The following is a 16151-nucleotide window of genomic DNA, read 5'->3' as shown; positions in this document are numbered from 1 at the left end:
TTCAGTTTTGGAGGATCGGAAGGCTGTTAATAAAAGAACAACTCTCGAGAAGAGAACTTTATTAGCAGCTAGTGAACAACACAGGTACTCGATAAACTATCAATCTAACTTAAGGATAAACCTATGAGGCAACAATACAAGCTAATCAATTTCACAAAGCTCAAAAAAGTAGCAGGTTTTAGAAATTTAATTCCAGCGATAGTATAATACTATGATAAACGCATTTATTCATTTTAGTCTAAACATGGCATTATTACGCTCTGCCCAAGGCAAATAAAATTTCAAATCTATTGTACATCGAAATTCAACACTCTCCGAAACCTACCATTCAAGCCTCTAGCATGTCACTATACATAAAGTAATCTAAAGAAAAACACAAATATATAAAGAAGGTGTAGGTAACAACTGAAACGTGAACTAGGATGGGAAGCAACACAATTTTTGGAACCAAAAAATAGATCCATTTAAATTTTATATTTTGTTCGACAATCGCACTGTTGAGTGTAATTAGAGTGAATAAGTACCGTACCTGTGCATTCTCGAACTGAAAACTGACACATAACTGACATATTCCGTATCTGGTCGATAGCCTAAATAGCAAAAAAAATTTTTTTTTCGTTTATTCTAACACAAATCAAGCGAGAAAAAGAATTGCATGTCGAAATAGAGCCGTAGAATAATATGTAAACCATAAGAAACGCATTGTGTGCTAAGATTGAGCCGTAAAAAACTGAAAAATTCCCACGATATCTAAAAGTAAACATGAATTAATATAAAATGACATTATAAAAAGTTCGTATTCAAACTGCAAAACCCTTTGTTGAACTTAGTAACAAATTTTTAAATTTGAAGTCAACATTGGGACACAGAAAATAACAGCAAAAAAGAAAACGCAGCAGGTCGCTGAAGTGAAGCGCAAACCGCTTATTAATACAAGGCATTAAGTTTTGAAAGAGATAATTTGGGAATTTTTTCAATATTTTGTAACCCAACATGAAGGCATTTCTGCAGGATCGCGTAATTTTGAAACTTAAGATTTACAAAGAGATTTCCAAGCGGGAGATCACTCCTAAACATATGATCAGCGCCCAATAGGCGATATTCAGGCTTAAATAAGCATTAAACTACGCGACAGTAACACCACTTGACGTCAGAATTCGGTAACCTTAAAAGTCCTGCAACTGGAGCATGACATCGTCCTGGGCTGCAGTCTGCACCTCCACTTGCTGCTCGGAGGCCTGGTCCACGAAATGCAAAAGAGGAGCTTCAGTTGCCGAGGAGTGTAGCTCGGCCGCTGCTTCATCCTGCTGCTGCTGCTGTTGCTGCACCTGAGAAGCGTGCTGCTGCACTTGGTCCGCATGATCAATCCGTATGTGATCCAGCACCTGCTGCTTCTTGCTATAAATTTGGCCACATTCCTCGCACTGAAAAACAGGACGGTTGCCGGAGTGGATCTTGATGTGAGAGCTTAGTTGAGCGTCGTTGTCAAATTTGCGGCCGCACAAGTCACAGCGGTAATCTTGTTTGAGATGTTCAGAGCCAGCGATTCCAGCCGCTGTAGTCACGAACGTCGTGTTGTTGTCTGGCATCACTGTCGTGTTCAGGCTAACGAAACTGTTACCAACTTGGACCAGGTCATTAGCTACCTGCATCATGTCTGCATCGACATGGATCATGTTGCTACCGTCCATAATGTCATGGCTCATCTCGACCATTTCTCCATTTTGCATGTGCACCACGTTGTTATCGATGACCATACTTGAGCCATCAGCCAAATGCGCACTGTTTGGCAGAGTCACGTACTCAGTCACTTGAGTTTCCTCTCCCTTATCAAGCAAGTCCAATTTCTTGCTGGAAAAATCAAATTTGTTGCCCTTGTGGCAGAAATGGATGTGGCTTTGCAGAATTTCGACTGTCTTGAATCTTCTATTACACAAACTGCATATGTTCTTCTCTGTCTGTTTCAGGTATCTCATGTACGGGCCTTTCGTGGTCTTATTCGTGGGTTGGTGAATGAAAACGGTCTGCTGTTGTTGGTGCGGCTGTTGCAGTTTCTCCTGCTGCTCGGCGTCTTTACTTGATTTAGGCATGAGATGGGAACGCTCAATATGGAAGTTGAGTCTGTAGGCCGAGAAGAAGACCTTGAAGCAAGTCGGGCACACGGCGATGTTGGCAACATCGCGCTCTTCTTCAGTGTGCTCCATGATGTGCTCACGGAAGCTGGCGGCTGTGTCGAAGTCAAACCCGCACACTTTGCAGGTGAACAGATCAATGTCGTTGTGGTTCATGTTCACACGATGCAGTATCAGGTGATCTTGTGTGTAAAAATGAACGTTGCACGTCTTGCATCCGATTTGGAGGTCAGTTACAGCCTTAATCTTGTGCGTTGACTTCAAGTGCTTTTTGTAGGCGTCCAGAGTGAAGAAGCTGTCCGAGCAGAATGAGCAAATGAATGGATGATGCGTGCGGTGCCTATTCATATGATCGTACAGCTGATCATTGTTAGTTAGCTCAACGTAACATACAGGACACTCGGGAGTTTTCTGGCCATGTGTCTCGATCCTGTGCTTCTCCAGTGCGTGCTTATCTGAGAAGCTGGCCTTACATTTGGAGCAGACTTCCCGCATGACGCCCAAATGCACCTTCATGTGTACGAATAGAGCCAGGAGAGTCTTGGCACGGTAGTTGCAGTAGCTGCAGCTCTTGTAGAGATGCTTCTTAGTTCCACCGACCTCAGGTCGTCGAATGTCGATCATCTCTACAAACTGCTCTTGTGAGAGCACCACTTCGGGCCTCGGGTCCTCGTATTCTTCATCTTCGAGGGCAACTTTTTTACGAGCAGGAAGGCCCAACTTAGCGTCCTCTTCCAGCAGGGCGCGACGAGAGTTCGAGGAACGTAAAATGTCATCAAGACTCTGCGTGAGGACCTCGCGTACACGACTGCCGCGTAGAGCAGCACTCACGCCCACGCCGATGAACTGACTGTTGGTGGGGGCTATGGCAGCACCGCTGTTGCCTCCACCACTCGATGAAACCACAGCACTCTGCGGAACACAGTAAAAACTCACCCCACGAACATTCAACACAGGGAAACACTATATAGCACACAAAGGATTACAAGTATTAAGATCATTTGACTGCTTTAATCGCAAATTAACAAGGAGTTCAAAAAGGATTAATTAAGATTAATAAGCAATTCTCTACGACAAAATCACAACCAAGAATGTTAATTACAAAACGTTACAGCACGGCACAGAATTGTTACACAACCACATAGAGGTTGAAATCATTCAATATAACCTCATTGACAATGCATGCTCTAAAAAAATGAAGATGAAAGCAAAACCATTTATATCGTGATTTAGACATACTTAGAAGAAATGAGTCTTTGATTTTTCAAGAATCTTGGCATTTGTTTTGACAACATCGAAGTTTGAAGACACATGGAGGAGTCAAAGTGGGCTATGCTAACCAGGTGGTCAAAGAGTAAACAAAAATTTTCCACCATAAGGTCTCCAATATTTTCTAAATTTTAACTGCAGCAAAAGATAAGTTTCGTAAGATTTCAGATCTCTAAAAAAGTTTCGTAACATTTCAGATCTCTAGCAGCAGTAGCTGCTGCTTTATGCTCTTTGTCTGAAGGGTAGTCAGGCCGCATGCATGCAACATAAAATAAAATTACATTTTTGGGGTTACATGAAACTGAAAATAATTCATAAGAATGGCTAGTAAGATAAGACTTTGCAGTTTTCTGGGCTGATTCCAACAAAAACATTACTTATACAAAATTCAGTCAAAGAAGTTAGCGCAGAGTGTAACTCAAAATTGGTCACAACACAATGCGGCCAATTTTTATTTCAATTTAGACGGCAATAATTTCCTTGCAGAAACTGTACAAGGTTTCATCCTACTAGCCACTTTTATGCATTATTTTCAATTTCAATAAACCCCAAAAATTGATTTTGTTTTATGTTGTGCGCATAGGGGCTGACTATTCTTCTGAAAAGGGGGTCTGGATCAGCAGCTACTACGGCTACAGGCTTGAAATATTGTGAAACTTACTTTAATATATACATGACAAGTGTTGCACGTTAAATTTAGAAAAAATTATGATAGTGGAAGGTTTAGACCACTCTCCATGGAATGACCCAAATGCAACATACGTGGAATTATAATTTTACTGATATTTATGCACTCAGGACGGATGGAAACTGGTAATTCATTATTCATAATAGATGAAGAAGGCTTCAATTAGGAATATTTGAAATGAAGACTATAATGGGGAATCAAAAATTCTCCCATGCATCAGCACTCACCTGCTCGCGCTGTTTGGTCTTGGACTGGTAGTCGGTGGCAGAGAAAAGTTGGTTGAGTCGAGCACAGAGGCTGAGGCAGGGCGGACACACGACCTGCTCTCCCTCCACGCCCACGCTGCCGCGTCTGAAGCTGTTCGAGTGGCTCTGTGACATGTCACGCACCAGACCACAACACTTCTCGCTGTGTAAACTGCACCAATAAAAGAAAACGTGTGAATAAATTATAGCAGATGCTATCCTAGTCTTATCATTTATTGTAATGATGATAGTATGAGAAATATGATTATTATAGTTTACAAGCATCCATCTCAGGCAAAAATAATTATTAACAATATGCTGTCACTGGTTGCATTCAAACTATTACTGTCTTGTTAAATTGAAACAAAGCATACAGTAAAATAACAATCATAGATTTCTAAATGTCTTGCCTCTCAAAAGGATGAAGCACCAGGACGCCCTCGCGCTTCAGCACGCGGCACATCTCAACGTTCTTGTCCAGTAGCTGCAGGTACGGCGTGGCCATCACACCAACACAGATCTTGCGATCGTGCCCCAAAAGCTGAAAATATTCAATCCAGTCACAATTTGTTAGAAAAAAAAATAGAACAGCAAAATCGGGCACTATTAGAGGAAACAGTTTAGAAATTAGGAAACAAGACACTAAAAATGTTAATAGCATTCGTGTTCATCAGAAAACACCTAATTTATAATATTAGCAACAAACAGCAAGAATATTACGTTGAAAAATATTGAGTACTTATGACAAAGATAGCCTTCATGACGGATTGGCCTTTCGAGGGTAAATAGCATAGTAAACAGAATAAGCTCAATTTTCTTTCAGGCTCTTCAAAAGACTTGCAAATCATAAGGAGTTTTTGACCACCAATATTTTAGCCAAATTATAAACGCTTTAAAGGTTTCTAGTGAAGAGCTAAGAACTCTCCCTCACCTGAATGATGTTATTGACATCAACACCGCGCATGAGCACGCCGGTTTTGATGAGGCGTCCCAAGACCCTGACGAAGTAGGTTACTTCATACTCTTTAGTTTCTTTGTTCATTCTGTACACAACCTTAACAACAACATCAGGCCACATCTCGCCATTTACATGGAAAGTGTTTGAGGCTCTTTTGAGCTCCAGCCAACGATCCTCATTGATTTCATACTCAAAGTCAATGAGGTTTTCAATTTCTTTAGCATAGTTGATGAGATAATTCCAGAGGGCATCAGTGTGAATTATGTCATTCATATCAGGTGGTACGAAGTCACCCTGGGGTAACGTGTCAGTGTCAGTGGTGTCCCTAGGCTTGTAACGACACCAAGAGCGACCAAGTTGGGCAAGTTCACAGTTGAGTTCTGTGTTTTTGGTCGTCAGGTAATGCTTGAGATCTGATTCAGAAACCATTGTCTCCTCAGGAACATTTGTATTTGTTTTCACTGCAGTTTTACGGAGAGAAGATTGAGGAGGCCACTTAACAACATTGACTGGTTCAGTGGGTGAAGACTTAGTCTTCATAACAGTCCCAGATTTGCGGTTAGAGGCAAATAACTTCAACACAGTTATTGGCACATCAACTCCATTCTTCCTCTTGTACAACTTTGAAAGCTGCGCCTTAAGTGCCCTGTTGACCCCACTCATCTTTTTAAACTGTTCAATAGCTTTCTTGTTTATATCAACTATGTGGTTTCCAAAAGTGATCGGTACCATGTTGGCACCAGTAGGAGGTTTGTAATTCAGAACTTCTTTTGGATCAACAGGAGGGATGATACCAGGAGTATTGGCCACAGAAGAAGGTATTTCATGCGGACCAAGCTTCTTGCCATCCTTGTCTTTTGCTGTCACACGAACTTGAATGAGGCTTGTACGAATGACAACTTCATCCCTGCCGTTGCGGCGCACTTTGGTGCGTTCACGAAACACCTGTGAACACCAAGCTACTGAAAAACCAACTTTGCTCATGGACTGAAAGAGAAAATTATTTAGTTTAAGCAGCATGCTACTTTTAGATTTGTTTTAGCATAAAATGGAGTTGCAAACCACTCTCATTGTGAGATTGTTGTAACACTTGGCACTAAAAATTACAATTTGACATCTCCCCATGATCCTTCTCAACCCTTGCATTCTTTTTGTAAAATTACTTTCATACATTCACTTGATATGAATCCAAAATTAAATATCTTTTTCACTAAATGCATTAATTCTTAACTAACCTTCAATGCGCCATAGTAATCAGCTTGCTTCCTGTAGTCGTAAACTATGGATCGCTTGAGCGTGAAGGTGGAGTTCCCATCCGACACCTCAATGAGGTCATCATCCGTATTGTCAAAAGGCAGTGATGAGATCTCACCAGAAGCAGACTTGTACTGGTACTCATACTGATCATCTGCAAGTTACAATTAATATTAAATCAAGTGCATATACGAAAACTATGAACACATAAATAATATAATTTGTAGTTAAGTTAAAAACAAGTTAATCATAAATAAAATTAGTAAATATTAAATAAAAAATTTAGATTTCTTGAAGTACAGATATCTGTTTTTAATTTACAATAATTTGAACATGTTGTAATCAGAAATTGAAACTAAGTCGTTGGATGAAATATTGTCCTATATAGCTTCAATGTGGTGGGCATAATTACCGGTACAATGAAATAACCAGCCATCAATACTAATAAAGTCTTAATTTCAGTCCAAGACAGTTTTACCAACCCACTGTCAAAAAACTAATAAATCAATACAATTCTCTCATAGTGGCAAAATGTGGCTTAAACATGCAAATAAAATTGCACATATGTTAAGTTAAAATCACTCACAAAGTGTATTGTGAAGTAGATAAATTATTAAAGTGTTCAAATAATTAGAAAACGATAATCCAATAAAAGCCAGGGAAGCTCCCATGAATAAACAATTAGAACATTACCCATGCTACAGCTGAGTAAAACTATGTACACTTTAGAAGAGTTGTTAATACAGAAGTTAATATTGAGAACTTGCCAATGTAAAATGATTCTTTTGGAGGAGGCATTTGAGAGAGAGCATCTATTTTGATCTATGTATTGTGAGAGCATTTTCAAACTACAGAAATGATACAGCACAGACCTTTTTAATTAAATTTAAAGCCAGCACCAACCTTTAGATATGGTGTGGGTGTTGCCAGCATGAACAATGGTGATCTGCAGTACTGGTACATTCTGAGATGACAAGCTGTTGTTGAAACTTCCAGGGGCAGACCTTGACACAACAGGACCAATGCTCCCTACGCTGTTGGTGACAGTGATGGTACGAGATGAAGGCAAAAGTTGTGGCTGTTGCTCAACCTCAGATGTGACTACCTCCATTTCATCACCAGCACTAAAGTCATCCATCATCATCTCAATAGCAGCCTATCACTTTAGTACCAAAAAATTCTACAGCTTTTTTCCCAAATTGTTTCTCCTGAAAAAAAAAAACAATGAAAATTAAGTTGAATAAGTTGTAAAAGGCAGAAAACCATCAACTAAAACTGAGGTTAAATATAAAAAGCTTAGGCTATAATAATATGAAACTCCTGATTCTATACTGGATCAAAATGTTTAGAAAGTTTATTGATTTATAACTTCAATTTGTGCAAATCCAAAAAATACAAGTAGCAGTAAAAAATTTCACAAATTCAACCAAAAATTTTGAGATAACAAGTGAGAGATCACATTTTGTTGATGTGAGTCAAGTCAAACGGGTAGGTAATAAGGGACGATTTTGAGCGCCTTTTGTCAATAGCTAACTTCTTACCATGAAACATTTCATAAACAAGTTTGGGCTTATATTAAAGCTCTTAGCAAGAGCTATTGTATGGCATCTCTAAAAAAATTCCCTATGCTATTCGTATGGTGCCAGTCTACCAGATGCAAAGTAAAAGCATCCTAAATTACCCCTGGGGTTGGGAACAGGGTAATCCTGGAGTACCCGGACACTTGTTTGAGTTGTTTCCACCTGCTTCTGCATGCTTCAAACATTTTAAAATTAAGTTTTATTTCAAGTGTCCCAGCCCGTTCACACAGGTAATTTGGGACTGTTTTATTTTGCAACTGGCACCTTACTAATTGCATATGAAAATTTTTCTAAGATGCCATTCAATAGGGTAAACACGGTATATTCCAACATCGTGGGTAATTCCGACACTTCTCAACTTTTTTCCTTTACATTAAGCTTTGTCTTAGTTCCTCGCATTTGTTGATGGTTGAAATAGTGACCGTAAGTGACATCATACTATTGCACGCCATATTATTGCCATAACACTAGGTCTGGGCCGTCTGGCAGGAAAATGTTAAGATCCAAAGAGAGACAGTGCACGTCACCCAGTGAGAACATCGAAAAACGTGTCAAAGTTGATAGTTGGCCTTGCTCTACCAAATAGTGATAAACTCTGCATTGAAAGAATATTATGGTTTGAGACTAGTATTTACATTATTATATTATAGAATATTATAATTATATATATATATAATTATTAAGAATATTATAGTTTGAGACTAGTATATACAAGTATACTTGTACTTGCTGATTTCAAGTGGTAAATAAATTAATAGATGATTAAGTTAAGCGATGGTTTTAGAGACATAAAAACTAATTCCGACACAGCTTGGAATTAGACACACAGAGCTCGTTCTGAGCTGTGTCCAAAAATTAAAATTTTCTTAATTAAAAGCTCAGTAGCTCTTAATTAAAAGCCTAAATAAAAAGTTAAAATTTTTTAATTAAGCTCATTCCTAGCTGTGTCGCATTCCAATACAGCTCACCTAGGGCGTCGGAATTCCAACACAGGGCACCAGAATTACAAATTAATAGAGTTTGAAGGGCTGCTGGAATTAGTCTCACAATATGCCAAATTTAGTCGCACACAGCAGGCATGGAATATATCTACTTGGCGAGCCGCGACTGAATTTTTCAAGCCGTGGTTTATGGATTTGCCAGCAGTGATTCCATTTCTTCAAGCCGTGATTCCATTTCACCGAGCCTTGAATTCCAGATCTCGGCCATGAAAAGTCATTTACGAGGCGCAAATTTATTTACAAAGTCTAAGCACGTGGTACCCCAAATCTCTAATTTTACCCTAAAACAGTCAAATGGCAACAATAAAATTTGTCTTTACTGTAAGTTGAGCACGTGTTAATGCAGTCTGACCGCTTTGACATGACCGCAACTATGCGCGATCTTCAACAAAACGTTTAGTAGATTTGTTTACATTACAATGTTTATGTTTTTTACTGCAGGATAATTTGGCGGGAATGGTAAAGCAATGCGGATTGCGGAAATTGAAAATTTTATGAAGTGACATGTTTGCAAAGTGCAAACTGCGATTTCTCAATCAAACAAAAATTTATGACATTTGAGCCGTGAGATTTCATACCTACTGAAATTATATATTTCAGACAAAATAGGACTTTTCCAGCCCTGACACACCGCATCTGAATTCAGCAATTTTGCAGGTTTGAATTCTATAGGCTTTTAAATTAATATGGCAAGAGTTTGTGACGTTTCCTTGTTGCTGGCGCATAGTGTGGTGTTTTGAGAGTGACGCAAAGCAATGAGAACTTGAGTTGCGCATACGGTGATATTTTAATAGCCACTCATTTCTTGCTACATCCTTAATGTGTTGCCACCGGTATAATATTCTGACACTGGCGGTATATTCCGACACTTATGTGTGTGGAATTCTAGAGGGATAATAAATTAACCAGTACACATAGCATATTGGAAAGCAGGACCTGTAAGCTTGGAAAAGCCAGGAACTTTACACTTTCAGTCCATTATATACATACCCTATCCCTATCCCTTTCCAGAATTCCATCTGTGATTGGTTTGGTATTTTAGCCACTTTCAGCTTTCCAGCTGTGATTGGATAATGGAATTGTTATGTTATCTGCTTTCTAGCTGTGATTGGTTGTGCCCATAAGCCCCACCCCCAAGTCAACACTCAGGAAGATGTATATGAACGGGGAAATTTCCTGCGCATAAATAGTTTTATGAAGCCCTAGGTCAGCGCAGTTCGCGAGAAGCAATCTAATTATATTTTCTTCACGCAGGCGTTCGCGCAAATCACGGTCATCGATTCCACACCGAGCAGCACTCGGCACGGGCCGCGGAGTTGTCCGACACAGTTCTGATTTAGACAGTTTTCATCTGGATGGAATGGCAACATCGTCTGTAGATTTCAAGTAACACTGAAGCCAGCATTGCCAGATGGTATATTTTGATACCAGATTCCACAAATCTGGTATTTTCAGAAGGTGTCTGGTATGAATATTTTAGATCTGGTATATATCCATAAATCTGGTATCTTTCTGGTATTTTCTGAGTTACTCCAAATTTACTGCATTAAGTTCCACCTCTGAAGTTTGAACTTTCTCCAGCATAGGCATGGATTATATTATTATTTATATAGATTGCCTTCAGAGCGGTGCGATTAGAGCTTTCCCGCCATTATTGGAACCGCAAGTTTACCGCTTGATGAAATAACCCCAATCTAATCGTTAACATTTAACAAAAGTGCTTGCTATTTAATTTAACATGCAAATGGGTGTCATGTCAACCTAAACTAGAACACCACAGCAGAGAGTATTTTGTGCAGCTAATGAATTTCGCAAACTTTGCTGGAAGAGAGATTATTGAATTTTAGAAAAAAGGCAGGATAATTCAATAAAGGGTGGTGGCAGAACTGCAATTTTGATACTCTATTGCAATTCATGCTATGATAACCTACATAACAATTTTCATATGATAGTTATAATTTTTGCACATTCAAAGTACACATGACATAACATAATGCACCCAGATTTGGAAACCATAATTGCTCAAATGAAGCAAAAATAAATGACAGACCATTGACTTATCTTGCATATATATACATTCATATTTTGTATCACATGGTATAATTACGCTCTGTAATTATGCCATATTGACTTAATTTGTATAGTCCATTTATGTGCATTGTTATTAGGTATTGATCCTGTCGATTTTGCCGGCCGGGAGGATGTCGGGGATGTAGTCCCAACATTGGCATGCAGGATCGTACTGTTGACGTACAGGTTCATACCCTACTTGCTGTAACCAGTCCAGTCATTCATTAGAAGGCACCGATGGCACATCTAAAGCCATGTTGCCTTCTTTAGTTCTGTAATTCATGTCCGATTGAATTGTGATCTATGAATGAATATTCATTACTGTGCTGACTCCTAAAACCTGAGTCCTGAGTTGACGCGTTAGCAATCTAGTTAACTCATATCCAACCACAACACAATGCGGATACACATTTGTGTGTACGGTCAGTGTGATTACGTAATTTGCGTTGCCGCGCGTCCATATTTAAACTATTTTAGCTTTCTAAAAGTACGGCGCATTCTTTTACCAGCATAGTACGGCGCACCGCGCAGGTTGTTAAAATGACAATATAAATTCCCACGCACCTGGCACATCTTCCTGACCATGGCCCCAAGTATGGTACCTATATGCCAGGGTGCAGAGGGTGGATGCAGCGTCGCCAATATATGGGTTTTTAAGCCCTAAGCGTCACTGGATAATTTTAAGATGCGTCGCCAGGTAATTTTTAATGAAAAGCCATTTACACTGAGTAATGTAAAACTATTTACAAGCCACGAACTTATTTACAAGGTTGCATGCACATGTTACCCCAAGTAACTAATTTTACCCTAAAAACAGTCTGATTGTACAGCAAGTGTCAACTGAACATGTGATAATGAAGTCTGACCGCTCTAATGTGACTGCAACTACGCAATCGTAAGCTTGACGTTTACATTTTTTTGGCGGGAACTCATTGCAACTGATTTCCGGACTAGCTTCACTGCATCCTGATCCATCCAACATATCGGAAACCTTACTTTTTTTAAATAGTTGGCCAAAGACTGACAAATATAGCTTTTTTTATATATATATAGCCGCAACCAGTCCAGTCATTCATTAGAAGGCACCAATGGCACATCTAAAGCCATGTTGCCTTCTTTAATCTTTAGTTCTGTAATTCATGTCTGATTGAATTGTGATCTATGAATGAATATTCATTACTGTGCTGACTCTTAGAACCAGTAAGTCAGAAAATACCAGAAAAATACCAGATTTAGGCATATATATATATACCAGATCTAAAATATTCATACCAGACACCTTTTGAAAATGCCAGATTTTTGAAATCTGGTATAGAAATATACCATCTGGCAATGCTGGTTCAGCGTTACTTGAAATCATCTACAGACGATGTTGCCATTCCATTCAGATGAAAACTGTGTCTAAATCAGAACTGTGTCGGACGCCTCCGCGGCCCGCGCCGAGTGCTGCGTGGCGCGGAATCAATGACCATGATTTGCACGAACGCCTGAGCGAAAAAAATATAATTAGATTGATTTACGCAAGAAATTTCCCTGTTTATTTACATCTTCCTGAGTGTGGCAGTTAAATTTGAAGCGCTGACGCAATACGACTCACCACGTGTTGAATATAGCCACACAAAGTGACGAATTATAGGGATTTGGTAGGTTTCCATTCCCACACTCAGGAAGATGTATATAAACGGGGAAATTTCTCGCGTAAATCAATCTAATTATATTTTTTCGCGCAGACGTTCGTGCAAATCACGGTCATCGATTCCGCGCCGCGCAGCACTCGGCGCAGGCCGCGGAGCCGTCCAACACAGTTCTGATTTAGACACAGTTTTCATCTGAATGGAATGGCAACATCGTCTGTAGGTGATTTCGAGTAACGCTGAACCAGCATTGCCAGATGGTATATTTCTATACCAGATTTCACAAATCTGGTATTTTCAAAAGGTGTCTGGTATGAATATCTTAGATCTGGTATATACGCCTAAATCTGGTATTTTTCTGGTATTTTCTGACTTACTGCAAATTTACTGCACTTAGTTCCACCTCTGAAGTTTGAACTTCCTCCAGCGTAGGCGTGTATTATATTATTATTTATATGAATTGCCTTCAGAGCGGCACGATTAGAGCTTTCCTGCTATTCATGGAACCTCAAGTTTACCGCAAGTTTTCATGTCAACCGGAACTCGAACACCACAGCAGAGTATTTTATGCAGCTAATGGATTTCGCACACTTTGCTGGAAGAGAGATTATTGAATTTTAGAAAAAAGGTGGGATAATTCAATGAAGGCTGGTGGCAGAGCTGCAATCTTGATACTCTATTGTGATTCGTGCTATGATAACCTACGTAACAATTTTCGTATGATAGTTATAATTTTTGCACATTCAAAGTACACATGACATAACATAACACCCAGATTTGGAAACCATTATTGCTCAAATGAAGCAAAAATAAACAACAGACCATTGACTCATCTTGCAAATATATATTCATATTATGTATCATATAGCATAATTACGCTCTGTAATTATGCCATATTAACCTAATTTGTATAGTCCATTTACGCGCATTGTTATTAGGTATTGATCGTGTCGATTTTGCCGGCCAGGAGGATGTCGGTAATGTAAATGTAGTCACAACATTGGCATGCAGGATCGTACTGTTGACATACAGGTTCATACCCTACTTGCCGCAACCAGTCCAGTCATTCATTAAAGGCACCGATGGCACATCTAAAGCCATGTTGCCTACTTTAGTTCTGTAATTCATGTCCGATTGAATTGTGATCTGTGAATGAATATTCATTACTGTGCTGACTCTTAGAACCTGAGTCCTGAGTTGACGCGGTAGCAATCTAGTTAACTCGTATCCAACCACAACACAGTGCGGATACACGTTTGTGTGTACGGTCAGTGTGATTACGTAATTTGCATTGCCGCGTGGCCATATTTAAACTATTTTAGCTTTCTAAAAGTACGGCGCTGTCGGCGCATGGCGCATTTTTTTTACCGGCATAGTACGGGCTGTACGGCGCACCGCGCAGGTCGTTAAAATTACAATATAAATTCCCGCGCACCTGGCACATCTTCCTGACCATGGTTCCATTCTAAAGGCTTTTTAATAAATATGGCAACATTTTGTGACGTTTCATTGTTGCTGACGCGTAGTCCGGTATGGAATACTGGGCAGATTTTTCTGAAAACCGCGGGTAAAAATAGGCTATTCAAGTGCGATTTTCGAAAACCGCGGGTAAAATTTATCGTCGTCCAGGCTGTTTTATAAAACCGCGGGTAAAAATTTACTGTTCACGGGCAATTTCCTGAAATCGCGTGTAAAAAGCTGCTGCCTCCAGTCTCGCAACATATCGCGCCGTCGGCGCCGACGATAAAAGTTCACTGAAAACGTAATCATACTGTTATAGACATGAATTTATAATTCACATTCATGTTCATGATACAGTCCGAAATGTTCGCTGCACTCACTGATTCACGAAGTTTAACATAGTCGCCTTTCGCAAAGTTGAAACGCTCACGCTTCCGAGGCGTCTTTTCTGTATAGCACTTAATACTGAAAAACAATGACTGGTGGTGACTTTTGCCCAACGGAGCCTCGTGGCGAAGCTCTTCTACCATTGATTCTTCACTAGTAAACACTAGGTCTAGAGTATTTGGAGTCTGATTATCTCTAAAATGGGTTGGCTTTGTGATATGCTGGTATAAAAATGAGTCTCTCACAGACTCCATGAACAAGGATGAAGGGTGATTCTCATCCCTTGGAGAGGATTCATGTGCCCAGTCTATTTCTGGATGGTTAAAGTCACCAACGACTAATGTATGCGACCTGCTGAAAGTCCTGCTTGGTAGAAGACTGTTCAGTACTTGATCGTTATCAGAGGAACTGTTGGGTGATCTATACAGGACACCTATAAGGAGGCTATCCCTGCTTTTTAAAGAAAGCTCACACCACACTGATTCTCTAGCTGACTGGTGCTCTGCTAATAACTTAACAAAGCAATCAAAACCTGGCAACTGAAAGCCGTGTTAAGCCATGTTAAGCCGTGTTTAGCCGTATTAAGCCGTGTTAAGCCGCGTTAAGCCGTGTTAAGCCTGTCTCTTATACACATCTAGATGTGTATAAGAGACAGGTGTTAAGCCGTGTTAAGCCGTGTTAAGCCGTGTTAAGCCTGTCTCTTATACACATCTAGATGTGTATAAGAGACAGCCTTAAGACGGCTTAACACGGCTTAACGATGACGGCGTAGCATTGATACTAAAACACGTTAATTGAACGGATTCTCAAACACGGCTTAACACGGCTTAACATGGCTTAACACGGCTTAACACGGTTTTACACGGCTTTACACGGCTTAACACGGCTTAACACGGCTTATCGATGACTGCGTAGCATTGATACTAAAACACGTTAATTGAACGGATTCTCAAACACGGCTTAACACGGCTTAACACGGCTTATCACGGCTTAACACGGCTTAACACGGCTTGACATGGCTTAAAACGGCTTAACACGGCTTAACACGGCTTAACACCTGTCTCTTATACACATCTAGATGTGTATAAGAGACAGGCTTAACGATGACGGCGTAGCATTGATACTAAAACACGTTAATTGAACGGATTCTCAAACACGGCTTAACACGTCTTAACACGTCTTAACACGGCTTAACACGGCTTAACACGGCTTAACACTGCCTAACTTTTTGAAAATTCACAATCGTTATAAATATTTATTAAACAAAATGTTCGTGTAACATAATAATGTGTAATGTGGTGCATGATGACATCCTCAATACGAGTTAGAGGAAATAGGGAGAGTATTTCACTGTTTCCGTAGAAGCGTTGCACGTTAGATGTGGCATGTTGTTAGTAGAGATGTGGCACACGGCTTAACTGCCGCTTGCATGGTTCAACCATGCTTCAGCTGGACCAACTGATGGCGGACCG

General features: G+C 39.8%; 1 protein-coding gene across 1 annotated transcript; it reads right to left on the bottom strand.

The window, feature by feature from the left end:
* Positions 1-42: 42 nt before the first annotated feature.
* Positions 43-7756, bottom strand: LOC108678484. Its single transcript, XM_018166932.1, has 6 exons — positions 7450-7756; positions 6528-6700; positions 5266-6237; positions 4745-4875; positions 4317-4506; positions 43-3044 (listed from the first exon to the last, which is right to left on the bottom strand). Exons 1-6 carry the CDS (start codon positions 7688-7690, stop codon positions 1167-1169), a joined length of 3585 nt encoding a protein of 1194 aa, XP_018022421.1. The 5' UTR covers positions 7691-7756; the 3' UTR covers positions 43-1166.
* Between the last annotated feature and the right edge of the window lie 8395 nt (positions 7757-16151).

This window comes from Hyalella azteca, unplaced genomic scaffold (genome assembly GCF_000764305.2).
Source record: "Hyalella azteca isolate HAZT.00-mixed unplaced genomic scaffold, Hazt_2.0.2 contig642, whole genome shotgun sequence".
In the NCBI taxonomy this organism is placed as follows: domain Eukaryota; kingdom Metazoa; phylum Arthropoda; class Malacostraca; order Amphipoda; family Hyalellidae; genus Hyalella; species Hyalella azteca.
Note: the sequence above shows the minus strand (reverse complement) of the source record. Positions and strands in the feature narration are given on the sequence as shown.